Raw genomic sequence first — 20,404 nt, forward strand, 5'->3', positions numbered from 1 at the left:
GCTTTAAACTAGAAAGAGTAATCCAGATGTTATCTAATTGCCATGGTTTCTAGAATCCTAGACCATTATTACAGCTCTTTATTTTATAGATGGGGAAGCTGAAGCTCAGAGGGAAGTTTATTCATTATGGGTGGTAAATTTTATATGTCCTGCTGGCTAAGCTATGGTGCCCAGGGGTTTGGTCAAAAGCCAGTCTAGGTGTTGCTGTGAAAATATTTTATAAATGTGAGTAATAGTTAAACAAGTAGGTTTTAAATAAAAGAGATTACTCTGGGGCGCCTGGGTGGCTCAGTGGGTTAAAGCCTCTGCCTTCGGCTCAGGTCGTGATTTCAGGGTCCTGGGATCGAGGCCCACATCTGGCTCTCTGCTCAGCAGGGAGCCTGCTTCCACCTTTCTCTCTCTGCCTGCCTCTCTGCCTACTTGTGATCTCTCTATGTCAAATAAATAAAAAAATCTTAAAAAAAAAAAATTACTCTGCATGATGCGGACAAGCCTCATCTAATTAGTTATAGGCCTAAGAGAAAAGACTGAGATTCCCGGAGTAAACCTCTCCCCACCTTCCCTCTCTGTCTGTGTGTACTCACACACACACACACACACACACACACACACACAATTTGTTTTTTCTCTCTGTAGACTGCTTACTAATATATTCATCTTTTCACCCATATGGCGAACAATTATTGGGCACCTACTGCGAGCTCAGTTAGGCAGAACAGATGAAACAGTGTCCCTGTCCTCAAGGAGGACAGACAGGAGACAGACAAGTGACTTCCAATGTACAGCTTTGTGTGATCAGTACCATGATTTGGGGGTGCTTTGGGAGTGTTGCGACCACAGTGAAGGAATGCTAAAATGGGTAACCAAGAGGTGTGACGTCTGAGATGTTTCCTAAAAGATGATGAGACTGGTGTGACTTTTGAAGAATGACTGTGAGTTAGCAAATCAGAGAGGGGCTGGGCAGTTCCAGTTCTGTGGAGTGTGGGGAAGAGTGGCCGCCTTTGCCCAGATGAGGCTTTCGGGAGTTTGGGGGCTGAAGGCAGTGGCAGCTGGAGAGAGCTGAGAGATGAAGGGGGACCCGTCAGCCAGGACCACTCTCGGGGAAGGCCTTGATCCTGAAAATCCCAGGGAGCCACGCAGGAGAGGAAAGCAGGGATGACAGAAACCCGTGGCTTAGAAAGATTCCTCAGGCCTCTCTGTGGAAGCTGCTGCCCAGGACAGGGAGCCAAGGCAGGCTTGAGGGAAGGGACAGAGAGGCAACAGAAGGGACGCCAGCGAGATGTCTTCATGCACTCCTGTTCACAACACAGACCCTGCAGCTGTGGAGCTTGGCGGGGGACCTGGGAGGATCTGGTGTTGATCTCCCGGAGAGGGAGTGGTCAAAGACTACGTCCAGGTCTCTAAACTGAGGACAGCAACCACCCAGACGGGGAGTCCTGGAGAAGGAACAAGTTTGGGGGCCAGATAAGTTCAGTTTGGGGCTTGTCAAGTTTGAGGTGGGACAACCAGATCAAACTGTCCAGGAGATCGCTGATCTGTGAGTCTAAGGGGCCAGAGAGTTATGGGCCGGGAGGAGAGACTGGGAAGAAGCCAGGGTGGGAATGAGATCAGGCAGGAAGAACAGGCTTCAGGCTCGGAACCTGGAATTACATGCAAAATGTTCTGTGTTTGGATCCTTGTGGGATTCCTGCCACCCTAAGGCGGGGCTGCATAGCTCTTATCACCTTCTCCCTGGGAGGAAAAGACTCCGCCACCAACATTAGGAGCCGCTGAGATAATAACGGGGTGGGCCGGTGGCTAATGAGGAGACCTCGGGAGTGGCAGCATTGAAAGGGAAGCGGAGGAATAGCCAACTGAGAAGAAAGGGTGGAGGGCGGAGGGAGCTAGAGCAGGGCCCCGTGAAGGAAACCATGAGAGGGGAGGGTTTCCCTGGTGCTGAGAGGGCAGGGAGGACAGAGACAAGCAGTTGCACTTGGAGTTGTGAAGGTAGCCCAAGGAGAACTTGGCATAGAAGCAGGCTGTTTTAACATCAGACAGACTGACATAGGACATGTGTTTATGCCACGAGGAGCATTCTAGTAGAGGAGGGGAGCCATTGCGACATCAGCTCCCCCCACTTCAGGAAAGCAGTCAGCTCCCACAGAGCGAGGGGAAGCCAAGTGACAGGCCGGCGAAGGCAGCCCTGTGGGGCTCTGCAAGTAGGCTTGTTCAAGAGACTAAAACCCTTGATCCCAGGAGGGACAGCCGGTGACCTGGGGCTTGTGCAGCTGGAGAGGCCTCAGGGGGCAGTGGGGATGGGTCTTCCTGGGACAGAGGGAACAGATACATTTTCTGGATCCAGAACTAATTAGAGAGAGATCTGAGTCAGTAATGGAAGGAAATTTCTAAGCTCACAGCTACTAGGAGACTTAGCAAGCTCCTCATCGTCAGAAGTGTGCAGGCAAAAGCTCGGGGATCATTTAGCAAGGCTGGTAGAGAGATAATCCATAGACAATCAGGTAGAGGGTTGGATAGATGACCTTGAAAGTCGCTTCTAGGCTTGACAATCTCTTAACACTTGTCAAATTTCCCTGGTCATCTCAAACATTCCTGTGAAATGGTCAAAAAGACCATTTTGATTCATTTTATTATAAAAATTCATGCCACATAAGGCTCATGAGGTTAGGAGTAGAAAGGGATGATGTAACTTAACAAGATAGCACATCTAGTTAAGTGTTGTAGCTCCTGGGAAGAAAACCACAGGCTTAGGTTTTGGATCCGTGATTCCTAGAAGCTTCCAAAGGTCACTCGAGGACTCTGTTTTTTTAAAAAAGTGTAGATAAGCTCCACCACTCCATTCTGATTCTTGATTGCTGGTTGGCCCCAGGAACCTGCATTTGTAAAGATTGATTGATTGATTAATTGATTGATTTGAGAGAGAGAGAGAGAGAGAGCGTGCCATGGGCCCGGGCTTGTGCGTGCGTGCATGCGCACCCGCGCGCACAAGTAGGGGGAGGGGCTGAGGAAGACTGAGAAGCAGACTCTGCCCCAAGTACAGAGCCCAACTCAGGGGTCAATCCCACCACCCGAGATCACGACCTGAGCCTAAATCAAGAGTCTGACGGAGGCTGAGCCACCCAAGCACCCCGAAACCTGCATTTTATTTATTTTTTAAAAAAGATTTTTTTTTTTATTTGACAGAGATCACAAGTAGGCAGAGAGGCAGGCAGAGAGAGAGGAGGAAGCAGGCTCCCCGCTAAGCAGAGAGCCGGATGCGGGGCTCGATTCCAGGATCCTGGGATCATGACCTGAGCTGAAGGCAGAGGCTTTAACCCACTGAGCCACCCAGGCGCCCCCAAAACCTGCAGTTTAATCAAGTAACATGCCTCTTGGCCCAAGAATCTCAAGTGGCAGTTGCCAGGACTCCTCTTCTGGAAACTGAATGGAGATAATGGCGTGAGAGCAAAGATCCTCCAAGAGAAGTGCTCTGTAAATCTCAGTGTGCTGCGCAGATGGGAAACGGCTTGGCCGTGCAGGAGGCTTGCTGGCAAGTCAGGGTGCTCCCTCGGTCTCTCAGGTCCAGTATTTCCCCCACAGCACTGAGCAGGCTAAGTGGGGAATTTTGTGGGCATTAATCTCGTCCATTCCCAGCACTCCCCTCTGTAGAGGATACCTTGCCTCCATCTCCCAGGCTCTAAAATGAAGCAGTGATGGTTGATGCTGCTTCTTGATGAATGAGGTAGAACAAATCTGCAAGGGGATGGGGCTGGAAAGCTCTGGGAACACGCCTTCCTCCACCCTGCTCAGAGGATTCAGAAGGCACCCAGGGTGTAATAATGGGACCAGCTTTGCTTTCCTGCCTGGAACAAAACAAAAAATCAGGCAGAATACGTGAAGCAACAATTTTAAGATGCTGGACATTGGGCAGTGAAGGATAGTGATCCCCGAGACTGAGTGCTTTTTCCTCGTGATCAGGAGGAAGGTGAGCCTGTCTCCTCTCACTTCTTCTGTTCAACCTTGTAAATGTCCACTGGAATCAGAGGAAAAATAAAAGCCATCCAGATTGGAAAGAACAAAAACTGTCTTTATTCACAGATGATATGACGATGTATATGGAAAATCTGATAGAATCTACAAAAATACAGAAAAATAAGAGAGGTTAACAGGTTATCTGATACATGATAGATGTACAAAAAATTAACTATCTTTATATACTAGCAGTGAAAAATCAGAAATTAAAATTTTTAAATGCTATTTGCTATCAAAAAATAGGAAATAAGGATACATCAGACAAAGGATGTACAAACCTGTACAGTGAAAAACCATACAACATTGCTGAGAAAAAGCTAAGGAGAACTAATAGAGAGAGACGATGTAATCATGGATGGGAACACTCAGCAATGTTAAGGTGTCAGTTCTCCCCAAAACTCGTCTATAGTTTCAATGCTCTTTCAATCAAAATTCCAGCAGAGCTTCCCTATAGAAATTGGCAAACTGATTCTAAAATTCATATGGAAATGGAAAGGATCCAGATAGAAGAGGCAAAAAAGACTTTTGAAAAAAGAACAACATATGAGGACTAATACTGCCTGATTTCAGGGCTTCTTATAAAGCAACTGGAATCAAGACAGTATGATACGGGCATCAAGGCACACAAATAGATCAATGGAACAAATAGGCCACAAATATATAGATTACTGATTTTTGACAGAGATGCAAAGGCAATTCAGTAGAGAGAGGATTGTCTTTCCAACAAATGACACTGGAACAATACCATGGGCAAAAACAAAACAGAAAGAATGTTGATTCATTCCTTGGACTTTGTACAAAAATTAACTCAAAATGGATCATAGACCTAATTAGAGAACCAAAACTGTAAACCTTCTAGAACACATAGGACAAAATCTTTGTGATCTAGGGCTAGGCAATTATTTCATATATACAACACCAAAAGCATGACCCATAAAAGAAAAAAATCTGATAAATTGGACTTCAACAAAACAAAGAAATGTCTGCTCTTGGAGAGACAGTGTTAAAAGAGTGAAAAGACCAACCATGGACTGGGAGAAATATTTGCAAATCACACAACTGATTAAGGATGTGTGCTCAGAGTATGTAAAAAACAGTCAAAATCCAGTAATGAAGAAACAAACAATCTAAATAAAATGGGTAAGAGATTTGAACGAACCCTTCACCAAGGAAGAAATGTGGATGGCAAAGATATGAAAGGTGCTCAACATCAGTTCGTTAAGGAAATACAATGTAAAGTCACACTGAGATGCTACCGCACACCTATTAGAATAGCTAAAATGAGGGGCACTTGGCTGGCTCTGTCGGAGGAGCCTACAACTCTTGATCTCGGGGTCGTGAGTTTGAGCCCCACCTTGGGGGTAGAGAGTACTTAAATACGTAAAAAAATTAAAAAAAAAACCTGAATAGCTAAAATGAAAAAGACTGACCATAGCAAGTATTGGCAAGAATATAGGACAATAGAACTCTCATATTGAAGTGTGGGAATATAAAACAATACAACTACTCTGGAAAACAGACAGTTTCATAAAAAGGTAAACATACACCGATCACATCCAGCCATTTTACTCCTAAGTATTACCCCAAGATAACTGAAAATATTATGTTCATATAAAGATATGTACATAAATGATCGTAGCCATTTTATTTGCAATAGCCAAAATTGGGAATAATGCAAAAGTCCATTTGCAAATGAATGCGTAAGTGAAGAGTGCCTCTCTTCAGCGTGGAATGCACTGATTGTGGTATATTCACACAAGGAATACTAGACAAGAATAAAAAGGAAGACCTGTCAGGCATGCTACCACATGGGTAAGTCTCATAATAGTTATTCCGAGTGAAAGAAGCCAGCCAGACAAGAAGGTTATATACTGCGCGATTCTATTCATATAACATTCTAAAGATGTACAGATGATACTGAAGAAGGAAAATCACTGGCTGCATGAGTATGAGGGGGAGGACTAGAGAGGAGGCAGGCTGAAGGATTACAGAGGGGCACAAGGACACTTGAGGGCAGACGACTATGTTCACTATCTTAATTATTGTAGATTTTTTAGGTGTATACATATGTCAAATTTACGAAAATATATACTGAAACTATGTGTAACTTATTATATGTCTTTATACTTCAATAAAGCTTTTTTTAGAAACTCTTGGACTAGGGTGCCTGAGTGGCTCCATTGTTAAGTGTCTGCCTTCAGCTCAGGTCATGATCTCAGGGTCTTGGGATCAAGGCCTGCATTGGGCTCTCTGCTCAGCAGGGAGCCCGCTTCCTCCTCTCTCTGCCTGCTTGTGATCTCTCTCTCTGTCAAATAAATACAGTCTTTAAAAAAATAAAAAGAACTTAACATATACTTAAGATCTATGCATTTACTGTATGTAAATTATACTTTAGTAAATTATTTTTTTTGAAAGAAGATTCAGAGAAATCTTTTCTTCCTTGACCCAGAGTTGCTGGGTGGCTCTTAGAATCCCAGTGATGGCCACCAGACGGTGCCACTTTGAGGGGCTGCCGGTGTCCTCCTGTCAAAAGCCTGGCTGGGCTATGGGTTTCTCCCCGGTTCCAACATCTGAGGTTCAGTGAGTCTAAGGATGAACGGAGAGTCCTAAGCAAACAGTGACCTCAGAGGGTTAATCCAGACCAGATATCTAGTCCAAACCCTGGTGCGAAGGCTGAGCCTTTTTAAATTCCATTCATCTATCCCTGCGTGTTTGCACAGCAAAGAACCTGTTGTTCTCACAGTACTGATCTCAGAGCCTGAGGGGGGCAGGGAAGCTGGGAGATGGCAAATATTGACGCTGGCTGCCTGGGTTCCCCAAGCAGGCTTCGGCGGCATTCAGTCCCCACCGCCCCTCTGCTGATGTGAACCAGGGGAAGGGCCTGGCTGGCTGCCCTGGCCTCCGTGTCTTTCTGGACCCGGCTTATGGAACATTGTTCAGGAGGTTGCTGTGGTACCTGTTTCTTTCTGAAAAGAAGAACCAATAAACAAGAAAAGAGCAAACGCCATTCTGCCAGCGCCAGCCACCTCCCATTTACAGGCTGCTGCCCCCTGGCCTGGGCTCTAGCTTTCTCTTCCAGGGACTGCTGGCTGAGAAAGAGCGGAGACGTCAAGGAAGGGGTGTGGCAGCCTCTGGATTTGGACCTGTCCAGGTTTGATCCTGGCTCTACGATCTCAAGCAAGCAACTTCGTCTCTGTGTGCCTCTGTCAAGTGTGACTAACCAGACCGGTGCCTGGGATGCTTGTGTGTATTAGGGAAAATGAGATACAGGAGACAAGGCGCGCGCACACACACACACACACACACACACACACACACACACACATGCACACACACGAGACAAGGCACATATACATTGGCAATATTGCTGACTAATTACCTCATTTTAATACTCATTAAAGCCCCTGGCACAGTGCTCAGCACTCCTCTTTCTTCTGCTTAAATCTTTAAGGTTTCCAAGTAGCGTTCACATTCTGGATCTTTCTTCTCAATAAGGATGCAAGATAGTTTGCCGATGACATCATTCTTCCTGAGGCTGGGAAGAGAGCCTTTATTGCAGCCCCTCCTCAGAAGGAAAGACTCAAACGTGTTCCTCCTGCTGAAGACTTCTGCCAGCGTCACGTAGCGTTCAGAGTCAAGTTCACTCACTCCCTGCAACCCAACCTCAGACAGAGGTTCTTCCTCACCCAGGGGTACTGGTTCACGTTCCCTCGGCCACCGGGTGCCCTCCCTGCACTCTTCAGCCTGGGCTGCCCCGGGTTGGCTTCCCACTGGGCTCCATCATGGCCCTGCATGGACAGCACCACCACAAGAAGCTTCCCAGACCTCCCGAAACAGAGCTTTGGACAGCGGACTGCTGCCGCTGAGCCCCCAGATGCTTGGCTCCCCCCCAGCCAGTGGAGGTGCTGGCTTCTGGGTGTGTGTGCAAATAGTAGCTCCCTCAGGGCACTGTTGGGAGAATGGGAGGTGAAGCTCTTAATGAGCACAGTACCTGGTTCCCAGTAAACACTCCACAGGGACCAACTGTGTGACCTGGGAACCTGGCTTTAGGTCCTGCTCTGCTCCGGACGCACCGAGTGGACTGGGACCAGTGTGTCCCAGCCTTGCATCTCGTCCTGTGAAACGAAGCTTCTTAACCCCTAAAGGCTGGTGGGTGTGTTTGGTTAGGAGGGGCGGGTAAAATGATGGGGCAGCCCGTGGAGCCAGTGCCTCGGCACTTTGCTGAAAAGGGCCACTGAAGAATCCCAGGACAGGAGGTTCCAGCGGGGCCAGCCGCCCATCCCCTGCAGGCCCATCTGAGGCACTGGCAGGATGTGTTCTCCTGGTGGGAACTGGGTGCGCTCCCACTGCCCGAACCACTGAGGCTGACCAGCAGGAGCACACAGGGGCGTATTCCCATAGGCCCCTCCCAGCAGCCTTGTTTCCAACAGCTAGAGCACTGCATGGGGAACGCATTCTGAGTGCTGGAATGAGCCTCTGGACCTTTTCTTGTTCCCCAGGGACCAGATAAGCCCTCTCTTCCCCTGGAGACTGGCTTTCTGTTGGAGAAGGCGCACCCATGGCAGGAGGACTGGTGCTCCTTCTCAGGTTTGGAATCCTCCCCCTTCCCCTGTTCCCTCCCCTCCCCTGCTCCCTGAGGTCCCTGTGTTCCACCAGTAAGTAACCCTTGACCACCCCCTGTGCCCACTTGGTCCGGGTGCCGGCATCTCTTTCTTGGACCAGTGTAATTAAAGGTCATTGTAGGTCCAGGGTGTTTCCTGGCTTATCACCCCTGATGACACCCACTGCCCTTAGGAGGGAGTGTGATGGGCTGTGCCCTGAAGGATCACATCCGGGTTCACCTCCTCACCTCATCTCCTACTGTCTCCTACCCCCAGATGGTGCTTTGGCCACTTGGACCTGCTATGCATTCCTGGGTTCAGCTACACCGGTCCCACCCCCAGATCCAGATCTGCAGTTACACTGGCCCCTCAGTGGGGAATGCCCTTCCCCTCCCCCTCTCCCCTGGAAATTCTCCTCCTCTCCAGAGCCAGCCCAAGGCACCAGAACTGACAGCGTCCCCAGCGAGCCCCAAGTGCCTCACTTGGGCTGTGGTTGGAGGGAAGCTCAGACAAGGGGGACTGTTCCTCAGCCAGGATCCCTGACTCACCTTGTCCCAGGAGTGGGTCCTCAGGTCATCAGGCTCAGGGACAGGAATGTGTCCTCATTCCCCAAAGGCACCTCCTTGGTGGCCTCAGCCCAGCCTTTCCTGCTGCCCCACCCATCCCTTATGCATGAGGGGTCCCCTCCATGAGACCTTGGGCTCCTCATGTGCTGGGATCAGGTCTTTCCGCTCCTGGGTGCCTGGAATGGCCTTGGCCCACAGCAGGTGCCTGGAGACTGTTCTGTGAGAAAATGGACTGGAGCTTAACAGTCTCTCAGATGCTCATGTTCGATTCAAAACTCACCAAAGACTGTTTTATAAAACCAATTTTATTAATTTCCAGTGAGGATATATCTGTCTTCCTCATCAGGAACTCTCCTGTTGGCCAGATTCCAAATTGCAAGTCTCTCTTTTGGAATAGGGGTGGACCACATTCTGACCTTCAAATTGTTTATTTTTATTTTTTTAAGATTTAAAAAATTTGTTATCTTTTTATTTTACCTATTTATTTATTTAAGATTCATTTATGTGGCAGGGGTAGGGACAGAGGGAGAGAGAGAATCCCAAGCAGAACCCACACTCAGTGCAGAGCCCAATGCAGAGCTCAATCTCACAACCCTGAGATTGAAACCAGAGTTGAAACCAGGAGTCAGATGCTCAACCCACTCAGCAGCCCACCAAATTACCTTTTTAAAGTACCCCAAGGAGATTCTGTCCCTGGCCAAGGTATAATCCCATTGGGAGCGGAAAGGCTTCAAAGCTGGGACGCCAGAGACCGTGCTTGGGTTCTAGTTCTGGCACTGACTTTGCTGGATGACCTGGGCAAGTCATTTCTTCCTCTAGGCCTCAGTTTCCTCATCCGTTTAACGGGGATACCCATCCTTGTCTGTCTGGCTGTTGTGAAACTGGAAAGTATCAGAGAAACTGCTCATTCACTCAGCTTCCAGGACCAAAATGCAATCCCTTCCTCAGGAGAGCTGGGCTGTTGGGTTGGGCAACCGGTCACGGGTGGCAGGGTGCAGAATGGGATAGACAGAAGGGCAGTGAGGAGCACCTCAAGCTGCTCTTTCTCCTGACTTTCTATTCTCCAGCTCAGAGCCCCTTGGGATGGCTTCCAAGGGTAGGATAGCCAATACCCCGCCTCAAGTGCCATCTCCCGTGATCAGCCAGTGGGGCCTGCTAGGATCACTGAGTGGAGAAAAATGCTAAGGCTGCACATGAGCCCAGCAATATCTGTCTTGGGTCCCCAGGGGAGCAGAAAGTGGCAACCACTTCACATATGTGTGGCATCTATGAGATCTGAACTCCTTGGCTTGGTTTTATCTTTTTTCTAAGGGGTGATAGGATCAGGAGCTGCAAGCCTCTCTTGGGGCAGAGTTGTTCTGTGTGGCCCCGGAGACATGCCTAAAATCAGGAAAGTGGATCCCCTTCATCTTGGTCATTAGTGGTCTGATCTGGTAGTGAGCCCCTGTCCCTGGAGGCATTCAAGGGGAGGCTAAACAACTTGAAAGCAAGGAGAGGCAACTCTTATTCAGAGACAATGGTGCGCGGATCCCCTAGATGACCTTGAAGCCTCCTTCCCGTTCTTGTGTTCTTGCATTCGATGCTCCTGTGAAGGCCTATCAGTGCCTTTCCAACCGGCCTCCCCTCTGGCCTGGGGGGCCCCTCAGGGTCCAGGACAGGAGTACTCATCAGACCAGTCGGAGCAGTGCTGCGTGTGGTCGCGGCAGAGGCTCCTGGGGATGCAGCCGCAGTACCCGAAGACAGTCGAGGGGCAGCGCCACCAGCCCGGGCCACAGGGTGGGCATGTCGTCACTGTGGGCACAGCAGAAGAGCAGCTCCTTTGGCCCGGGGCACCCCTGGCTCCCCAGAGCCCCACTCTCTAAGGCCGCTTGAATACCGCCTTTTCTGAAAAGCCTCCCTTGATTCTTACCTGCACTCCTCCCCGCAAAGTACCCCTCCCTAGTTCCCCAGCACGTCCTTTCCGCCTCAGCACGATGTTAGTCCTGAAGGTAGGACACGGGTTGACTCCTGACTATCGCCCACCGGAAGCTGGCACCAGGCACAGCCAGCCCTTCCCAGGGCTTGGCACACGTTTGTTGCTTGAACAATGGTGAAGAAATCGGAAAGAAAGTCTGGGGCAGTGAAAGAGCTCCAGACTTGGAGCCAGGAGACCTGGGTTTACATCCCTGCTCCTTTCCTATCCCTTCTTCTGTGAAGTCCCTTCTCTGCTCTGGCCTCAGTTTTCCTACATAGAAGTTTGGGACCAGTGATTCCTGCCCTGCTTTCCTCACAGGGTGACTGAGAGGTGCAGAGGAGAGGAGGGAAACTCATGCTGAAATCCCAGTTTGGCCTTGTATGTGCTCCTTGCAGGACCCTCTGGGCCTCGGTTTCCTCATCTGTGCCCTTGAAGGTAGGTGCCCCACCATGGAAGAATAGGCCTCCAGAAGGAGCCACTTGGAGTGGTAGTGAGCACTCCACCACTGGAGGCATTCAAGCAGTGGTGGAAAACTTCTTCACAGTATGCAAGAAGGGGAGGCAGGGGAACCTTTGAGATTCTCTGGTCAAACTCTGCCCTTTGGCCACTGCCTAGCTCCCTGCCCCAGCCGAGCCTGTGCCCAGACCCCTACCTGGGCTCAGTTCATCTGAGCAGTCCCCACAGTTGTTGGTCCCATCACACTTTTGGTCTGAGTAGATCCAGAAAGATGGGTCTCCACAGCGGGCCACGAGGAAGCTGGGGAGGCTCTGGGGCATATCCCCTGCATGGGGACAGATGAAGCAGGGAGAGGTTCACATCTGGCCTTCAGACGTCTCTCTGGAGGTGGACTGTCCTGCCTGCCCCCCCAAACCCTGGCTCACAAGGAGAAGGGCTCAGGAGAAGGTTTTCTGGGGAGGAGGTCAAATCAAGGGGAGAGGAGGATTCTTTCCCTGTCAGCACAAGATGGCCAGAGAATGGCATCTCCCTTGTTCATTCCTGGCTTAGCTCCGGGGCATGCCCACTTCACACCACTGCTTGCACTATTCCTTCCTCCAGAAGTGTCTTTTCTGACACCTCTACAAAACCACTCCACTGTCAAGGGCAGGCTCAAGTTCCTTCACCTCCAGGAAACCTCCTCCCAACAGGAACGAAACAAGAACAAATGTGAAGTCTTGCACTCGGGGACCAGAACGCAGAGGACGTGGCTTCACAAACTTTGTGAGTGAGGGAGTCAGAGCACTCTCCTTGAAGGTGGGTTCTGTGTTAGGCGGTGGTGTGAAGGGGCTACCAAAAACGAACATGAACTCGGGCTACATGGAGAGAGGCCTTTGGGAGGGGAAAAGCCTTTGTCCTTTGGACTAGCCAGGGCTGGCCAGAAGTATGATGGATGCTTCTGGAGCCAGACCGAGGAGCGGGACGAGGGCAGCTGGTGTGTGTCCTGTGGTGTGCTGGTGGAGTGGAGAAAACCAGCCTTGAGGAGGGATGACTGTAGGAGTGTGGAGTGTGGCTCTGGGAGGAGGAACCTCATGGCGGGCAAGAAAGCAATCTTCAAATCCATGCAGTGCCCCCATCATGGGAGGTGGATTCAAATGTGGTTCAGATGAGGGAAGAGAGTTGGGACCAATCGAGGATGCTACAGGGGACAGCTCTAAATTCAGTCCAAGGGAGACATTCCCATGGAAACCGCGTGATGAGGGAGGGGAGCAGCTGCCTCGGGCTATAGTGAGCTCCCCATCGCTGGAGTATGCAAGCAGAGACTAGGTGGCCTCTGTTGGGTGTGTGAGAGGATTTGGGCATGAGCTCTGACATGGACCAGATGAACTTTAACATCTCTTCTAGTCTAAAAGGTCCTTGATGCAGTGACTTCCCCCATCCACTTCCCACCACATGTGCTCCAACCCCCCAGACTCTCTCCTTCCTACATGGAAACTGCCTAGTCCATGTAGCCATGGCTTTTCTCTCCTGGGTCCTGTCAGTTCTCTAAGGTCTGGGACCCATTCATTCACTCATTCACTCATTCATTCATTCATTCACCGGTCACTCATTCATTCATTCACTTGTCACTCATTCATTCATCATCTGCTCAGGAAATAAACGCAGAGATTCCGCTACCAGGCACAGGGGCCCCCAGGTCAAGGAGAACTGGCATGGGACGCAACCCTGAACCTGGAGGGGTCCACCTGGGGCAGGGCAAGACTGTGCAGGTACTCACGGCACATGGCCTCGTCCTCATCCTCGCCGTGGGCACAGGTGCGGACGCCATCACAGACCCTGCTGGCGGGGATGCAGCTCCTCCGGTCATGGCACAAGAAGCCCGTCCTGTTCGTCAGCGTCACACAGGTCTGGACCCCTGAGTTGGCAGGGGGAGACCCCAGAGGGGCAAGAGTGGTGCGCACAAAGGCATCACAAGTTCCCCCAACTCAGCCCCACACTGAGCTGTCCCGAGGGGCTGGGGTGGCCAGGAGGATGCTAGGCTGGGCGGTGACAGAGGTGAGGTCGAAGCTCCCACTGTCATTTGCCAGCTGTGAGACCTTGGGCAGATGACTTGACCTCTCTGAGCCTCACATTCCTTGTTTGTATGGTGGGGATGAGAGCACACACCCTGTAGGACTGCTGGGGAGATTACATACAAGCTTTTGTGTGACCAACCCTAGAACACAGAATGTGCAGGGTAACTCACGGTTCTCTCCTTTACTGAGAGCTGATTGCCAGCCTCACAGAAGCTCCTGAGGACGGGGCTCTAGTCAGTGAAGTGGTTTTAATGGTGGAGCTCCGGGTGCTGGGTCAGGCTGTCAGAAGCAATGTCTTGGGCTGGCTGGGGACTATTATGCCACAATCCCTGACACCTGGGCACAACTCCGGGCTGTAGAGCACTTTGATAGTTGTAGTCTCTTGTTTCCTCAAATAGTTCTGGGAGGTGTCATCCTTAGCCTCGTTTTATAGATGAGAAAACCAAGGCTCAAGAAGGTGTAAGGCCCAGTCACTTGGCTGACAGCTCAGGCCTGCTGTCCCCGCTCCTCCCTGAGGCTGGGGCCAGCCCCCCAGTGTCCAGGAATGCTGGGCAGCTGAGAGTCTTCCCTTCCTTCCCATGGGGAGGTGCAGAGGGAACCCACCCAGGGCTGCTCTGAAGAATTAAAGGAAAGAAAGTGACGGCGGGAGGTCACCCCGGCCCCATGGCTGTGCGTGGGCGTGTATACACGTGTGTGCCACCTGGAGACGGGCTTGGTCTGCGCATGTGTGTCTGGGCACCCAACACCCGCCTCTCACCTTCTGGGGCAGCCTCAGCCAGCGGGAGAGGGACTGAGTCTCAGAGACATTCCCACTGGGGCACATGCATACACACACTGACAGACGTTCACACATGTGCACACAGACACACACTCTCAGGTACGTGCATACACACGCACACAGATAGGCGTGCACATACACTGACACACAGACACATGTGCATGTACACGGGGCGCGTGAGGGCAACTCCTCTCGTGTGCACTTCTACTTGGTGCCCATGTTCTTGCCCGGGGGGGGGGGGTAGAGTACTGTGGATTTTACGCCTTGTCCCCACTTGTCCCTTTGTACCCCCCCAACCTGGCTACAGAGCCATCTCTCAGAAATGACAGCCCACCCCCAGCTGGAGCCTCTGCCCATGGCACTCTGGACGGTGACCCCTCCCCAGCACAGGGCACCTGCCCTGTCCACTGCTCTGGCCCTTGGAGCTCCCCGGCCTCCTGTGTCTTCTTCTTCTCACGTTTCTTCCCACCCTCAGGATTCTGCATCTGGCATTCCCTGCGCCCGGGAGGCTTTTCCTGCCTCCCTCTCCGCTAACCATTGCCCTCCTTTTCTTCATGGCCCTTCAGCTCCCTTTCCCTTTCCAAGCTGCCCACCTGACTCCTAGCCTGGGTCAGAGGCCCTGGATCCAGACTTGCAGAACCCCCAATAACCCCACCTTAATGGGCTTCTTTGATTAATGTCCATTAATCTCCAAACTATCAGCTCCATGAGGCAGGGCTGCAGGGATGGACAAGATATGTCCCTGTCCTCTGGTGGAGGCAGACACACAGATGCATGGCACCCCACAGGAGGTGTGGGAGCCATGGGGGCTGAGGCACAAGGCCCAGCCTGGGGGTCAGGTCAGGGTGTTTGAGGAAGGAGACATCAGAGCCGAGTCCGCTCAGTAACTCATCATACAGATGGGCAAATAGCAGCTCAGAGTCCCGTATGCGTCTCATGGCGGAAACTCACAGCATTAGTGTTCCTCATGTGCTCCCCATCCCCTCTGAGCAAGCCCAGCCCACCCACTCTGGACCACGCTGACCTGGTGTATGTGGTGGGAATCCCAGGATGGAGACCAGGGCGATCAGGGCAGCAAGAGTGACCAGCAGGAGCAGCAAGAAGGCTGAGAGGCAGGCACCCTGGCGTGAGCAGCAGAGGGGGCCGCAGCCTGCGTGTGGGGTGGGAAACCAGTGGCGGATCCCCCTTGCCCAGCCCTACAGGTGCACCTCCCGCCTGCGGGGTTGGGAGCAGGAAGGACTCCCTGGAGAAGGGGGCTCCTGAGACTTCCATGATGCTCCTGGTTCTGCCTGTGGGCCCACCTCCACCAAGCACCCGTCCCTCGCCCAGGCCACTGGCTGGTGAGCAGCAGTTGGGGTGGGCATCCAGGTCTCTGCATCATGGCCCTTGCCCCACTGTCCTCCCTCGAGGACTTCTCCTCAGGAGGCCAGGAGAAACAGACACCTGTTTAGTGAGCCGCTGCCTGTGGAAAAAGTAAAGCAGGCCCTTCATAGCGATTACTTCTATTTTTCAAAAACCTTTATTTTATAGATGAGGAAACTGAGGCTCAGAGAAGAAAAGGTCCAGATCACCTCATGCAGAGCTGGGACTTGCGTCAATGCCAAGTGACCATCCATTCTGGAGCCAGTCAGGATGCTGGCTGGACTCCCAGCTGGACCCCACGGAGAAGTCACTTGACTTCTCTACGCCTGTTTCCTCATGTGGATGGGGGGTGGGTCACCATATCTCCCTTAGGCTTGTTGAGAGGACTAAGCTAAGCTAGTAACTGGTTAGAACAGTGCTCGGCACACAGTCAGTGCTCTAAAGGTTTTAGCTACTCGTAGTGTTTATTGAGCGTTTACTATGTGCCTGGCTGTTTCGTAAGCACCGTGGAAATAACAATGAGAGGAGACGTCCGCTCCTTTAACTTACCTTGTACCTTTAATTTTTGCCTGCTTGCGAAAATCATGAAAGAAAGCTTTATTGAGGACCTACGAGCATCCTGCTGTGCAGAGGACAGAGGACTGTCACAGTGCGGTCCTTACCTAACCCTGGGAGCTTGCTGTGGCACTTGGGAGGACAAGGCATGGGTGGGGAAAGGGAGAGTGTGGGTGCCATTGCTGTCTGCAGGTATCTCAGAGAAAGGGGGGGGGCAGGTCTCGGCATCTGTGTGTCCCCAGGGTCCAGTCGCGAGACTGGGCACCCAGTGAGTGTTTTGTGACCACTCTGACCCAGACATTCAGGAGACACGGGAAGGCGCCCATTTCAGGTGAGTTCGAGGCCCTTCCCTCTGATCCACTCCCCTGTCCAGAGCTTCCTACACTGCTTGCCTGTGCTAGGCAGACCTGTACCTGGACTCCCGCAGCTCTGGTCCTGGGTGCTGAAGTGTCAACAAAGTGTGAGCAAGGGGCCGCGGGTGCTGGAAGGGGGGGGGAGATAAGCAGGGGGGGGTTTGGCACGGGGGGGGGGGGGGGGGGGGGGGGGGGGGGGGCAGGGGAAGGCATTCCAGGGACAGCGTGTAGGAGGGAAGGCCTGGCGCTGCGTGAGTGGGGAACTGAGCTGAAACCCGCCACCCCTGCAGGGCTGTTCTGTGGCTCCCTAGTCGTCATCAGCGAACACAGGGCCAACTCAGGTAACCAGGGAGACAGCGTGGAGCCCGGGGATCCAAGCAGCTGCTTCTCAAATATTTGTGCAGCACACTGCCATGGGCGGAGGGATCCCGGGAGGGACCTGAGATAGGACTGGCAGCACCGGGGCCGGGCCCCACAAAGGCACCACTCTGCAGGGCTCAGAGCCCTTCCACACCAGCCCTCCCTGGACACATGGGAGAAGGAGGCCGTTTGCTCCACAACCACGCCCAGTAGGAGCCCCGCTGGAAGAATGAAGGCACGGTGCTTTGCCACCAGAGGAATCCCAACTTGAATTTGAACTCCATCCGCCTCTCCCACCTCCCAGCTGTGTGCGATCCCAGTTTGGCCAAGCTCCCCAAACTCCCTTAGCCTCAGCTGCCTCATCTGTTATTGTCCCCAAACAGGCCTCCTTCTCAGAGGTGTCCTGGGTACTAAAAGAGGCCATACACTGCCAAGCACAGACTAGGGCGGGCTGGGGGGTTGGGGGGTTTGCTGATCCTTTAGAGCTGTTATTATTACTACCTACCTCTGGTTTCTGTTTCCTCATTGATCAATGTGGGCCAAGGCGGGGCATACAGTAGGTGCTCAATAAATATGTGTTTCTTCCTTTACTGCATAAAGGCAAAGCAACCCGTCCTTGGTGCACGGTGAGTTAGTGGCACACTGTAGGAGCTAATTTAGTGTGTGATCCTGTCTACTTTATCCCTCAGAGGTACAGAGGAACAGTCCGCGTCACCCACGGAGTCAGGGAATTGGCTGCAGAGTTCTTTCAGTCATCATGGAAACAGTATGTGGGGCAGGGTGTGTGATAGGCAGCACACACAGGCGCTCAAGGCATAGAGAGAAAGAACAGCCCTCTTAAGCAGGTGACTGTCAGCCCTGTGGCCAGGAAGCTGGGAGTGGAAGACATGACGTCAGCATGGGGGTAGAGGTCTGAGGGACAGTGGGGGACTTGGGGAGCCCTGTTCATGCCTCTGAAGCAGCGGCCCAGCCTCAAGGGAGCCCACTGGGGAGCTCTGTTCTTTACCTTCCCCTCCGGGGAGGGCTTTGGTTCCAGCAGCATTGTCACCGCTGTCTCCCTGCCCAAGAGAAGAGAGTGAGGGCTGGGCTTAGGTGGGCCGAGGGCCAGCCTCTGGGAGCCAGCCAGAAGGGGTTTTCAGAAGGGTCAGGGAGAGCCTTGTGTGGAATCGTGGGCCCCACACATGCCAGCGTTCTGAACACCTCAAGCCCATCACAACCGCTTCATGATTCCACACTGCCCTCTGCCCACAGTGCCCTTCTCTCCACTGTCCACTTGGCCAACACTCATCCTTCAGACCTGCTCAGGCTCATCCCTGGAGGGGCTTTCCTTAAGGCCCCTTCCCATAATGCTGACTGCTCCCTCCCCTGGCCTCCTGCCCACCCGGCTCCTCTGTCCCCCTTCTAACGCTCGCCACCGGAACTGTGCGGCTGGTTCACCTGTGGGGTCCCCTACAACCTGGAAGGGAGCCTCCAGAGCAAGGGAGACCCGGGCCACCTCAGCTGCTCCCCTCTTCACTTAAGCCCACTCTATCCCAGGGTTGGCCTCCCTAGGTCGGGGAGCATTTTAAAGCCGTTCTTACCTGGGGGAAGATTTTGTTCATGTCTCGGGCCTCCTGCTCCCAGCTCCAGGATCCTGGCCCTGGGGCCCCGTGCAGAGAACTCAGCACAGGTTCTGGCCGGGTTGCCAGGGGCAGCCTGGCGGAGGGAGGACTGAGGCCTGGCCTGGCCACACCCTCCCTATGGGCAGTCTCCTCCCAGGTTCCTGCTTGGCCCTTCCTCACTCCGCCCTCTGACCTCCAACAGCACACTCCAAGGCTGGAATCCTCATGCCCACATTACAGACAAAGAGCCTGCGGTCAGACAGGATGAAACTGCCTCTAGGTCACACAGTAGGGAGGGGGAGGCAGGGTTCGGACCTGCTTTTTCCTCCACATCTGTGGTGAGACCAGGGGCTCTCAGGGCCCTCAGCTGCATGAATGTCCAGGCAGAAATATCCAGAATTAACATTCTAGTTAAAACAGGAATCATTTTCTTATTGTTCTAGTCAATTTAATAGGTAATCTATGTGGCCGGAATATGCATTTTTCCACTAAAATTATAAAACAAGCATAACTTTAAATGATTTTCTTTTAAAAAGTGGCCATGTACCTTTTTGTCTTTTGGGGGACAGTGCCCATGATGGGGGAGGGGCAGGCAGGTCACTCACCTGAATAACCCTGGCTTCCTGCCCTGCAGGAGGCAGCCTCATCCCAGGGCTGAGGGGACCAAGGCTCTGGGAGCTCCAGAAACTGGTTGGAAGACCAAGGGAGGCAAGGTGTCGACCTTGGGACTGAGTGTGGGACCTCCTGGGAAGGGCACTGGGCAGCTTGCCCCTGATGCCTAGGGCTTGTCTACCCTGGGACTGGCCTTCTGTTTTGCACTGGGATATGAACCGCTGGAGCCGCTGAGGTGGGGGTGGGATGGATTGATGCCGGAGCAGCCCTCCAGAGGGAGCCGCCCTGGGAAGGGCCAAACCCTCAGCCAAGAGAGAGGGCCCTGCCACCGGTGCTGGTATAGGCAAGTTGCTCCCCTTTTCTGAGCCTCAATTCCCTCATGCATAGAATAAAAGGATTCAGCCAAATGAAGGGGGCACTTGGGGACTCCTATAATCAGACCATAAGACCAGACTGGGAATAGGTTTAATTGGGAGTGATCCCTGGAAATGCCAGCTGGGGAGCGAGGGGAGTGGGACAGGGAAGGGAAGGACCCCATAATAGGCATGTGATTAGGCACATTCCTATGAGGTGCAAATGGAACTTTCTCCTGCTGAGGAGTTCGAGGAGACAAGGGAGAAGGCACACCTCCAAGTTACCCCGCCTGAAGGTGAGGGCATGGAGGGGGGCTCTGCTTACCAGCCCTTGCTGGTCGTTGGCTGAGAATTGCCGGAGGCACAGCCCGCTGGCTCTGCTGGCCTGTCGTGGGCGAAGAGCTGCCAGTGTCGGCAGTGGCAAGCCAGGTTTCATGCTCTGAAGAGGAATGGGTGGGGGTGGGGGGCGTACGGCAGGACACCCCCACTGCAGCTGTCAAAGATGCTAACTAGATTTCATTTGTCCGTCAATGGCAATCGATGGCGAGATGTCTGGATGTGGGGTTCATGAATTGCCGGAGGCACAGCCCGCTGGCTCTGCTGGCCTGTCGTGGGCGAAGAGCTGCCAGTGTCGGCAGTGGCAAGCCAGGTTTCATGCTCTGAAGAGGAATGGGTGGGGGTGGGGGGCGTACGGCAGGACACCCCCACTGCAGCTGTCAAAGATGCTAACTAGATTTCATTTGTCCGTCAATGGCAATCGATGGCGAGATGTCTGGATGTGGGGTTCATGA

General features: G+C 52.5%; 1 protein-coding gene across 3 annotated transcripts; it reads right to left on the bottom strand.

Annotated features, from left to right (window-relative positions):
• Positions 1-10,817: 10,817 nt before the first annotated feature.
• Positions 10,818-18,648, bottom strand: LOC111143584 (low density lipoprotein receptor class A domain containing 1). Of its 3 annotated transcripts, XM_022497409.1 has the most exons (6): positions 18,628-18,648; positions 18,054-18,105; positions 15,442-15,567; positions 13,342-13,479; positions 11,782-11,910; positions 10,818-10,966 (listed from the first exon to the last, which is right to left on the bottom strand). In XM_022497409.1, exons 1-6 carry the CDS (start codon positions 18,646-18,648, stop codon positions 10,818-10,820), a joined length of 615 nt encoding a protein of 204 aa, XP_022353117.1. The 3 variants fall into 3 exon arrangements, with proteins under 3 accessions (XP_022353117.1, XP_022353118.1, XP_022353119.1); XM_022497410.1 differs by lacking the exon at positions 15,442-15,567; XM_022497411.1 differs by lacking the exons at positions 13,342-13,479; positions 15,442-15,567.
• Positions 18,649-20,404: the final 1,756 nt, after the last annotated feature.

Source organism: Enhydra lutris, unplaced genomic scaffold (assembly GCF_002288905.1).
Source record: "Enhydra lutris kenyoni isolate GAN:26980312 unplaced genomic scaffold, ASM228890v2 scaffoldscaffold9, whole genome shotgun sequence".
In the NCBI taxonomy this organism is placed as follows: Eukaryota; Metazoa; Chordata; class Mammalia; order Carnivora; family Mustelidae; genus Enhydra; species Enhydra lutris.

What these genes read in the sequence shown, in the direction of transcription:
- LOC111143584 (XM_022497409.1), bottom strand. Translation starts at nt 18,648, where the DNA reads ATGAACAAAATCTTCCCCCAG. An exon ending in ATTCCCACCACATACACCAG is followed by an intron (nt 13,480 to 15,441) that starts GTCAGCGTGGTC and finishes CTGCCAACTCAG; the next exon opens with GGGTCCAGACCTGTGTGACG. An exon ending in TGAGGACGAGGCCATGTGCC is followed by an intron (nt 11,911 to 13,341) that starts GTGAGTACCTGC and finishes GTCCCCATGCAG; the next exon opens with GGGATATGCCCCAGAGCCTC.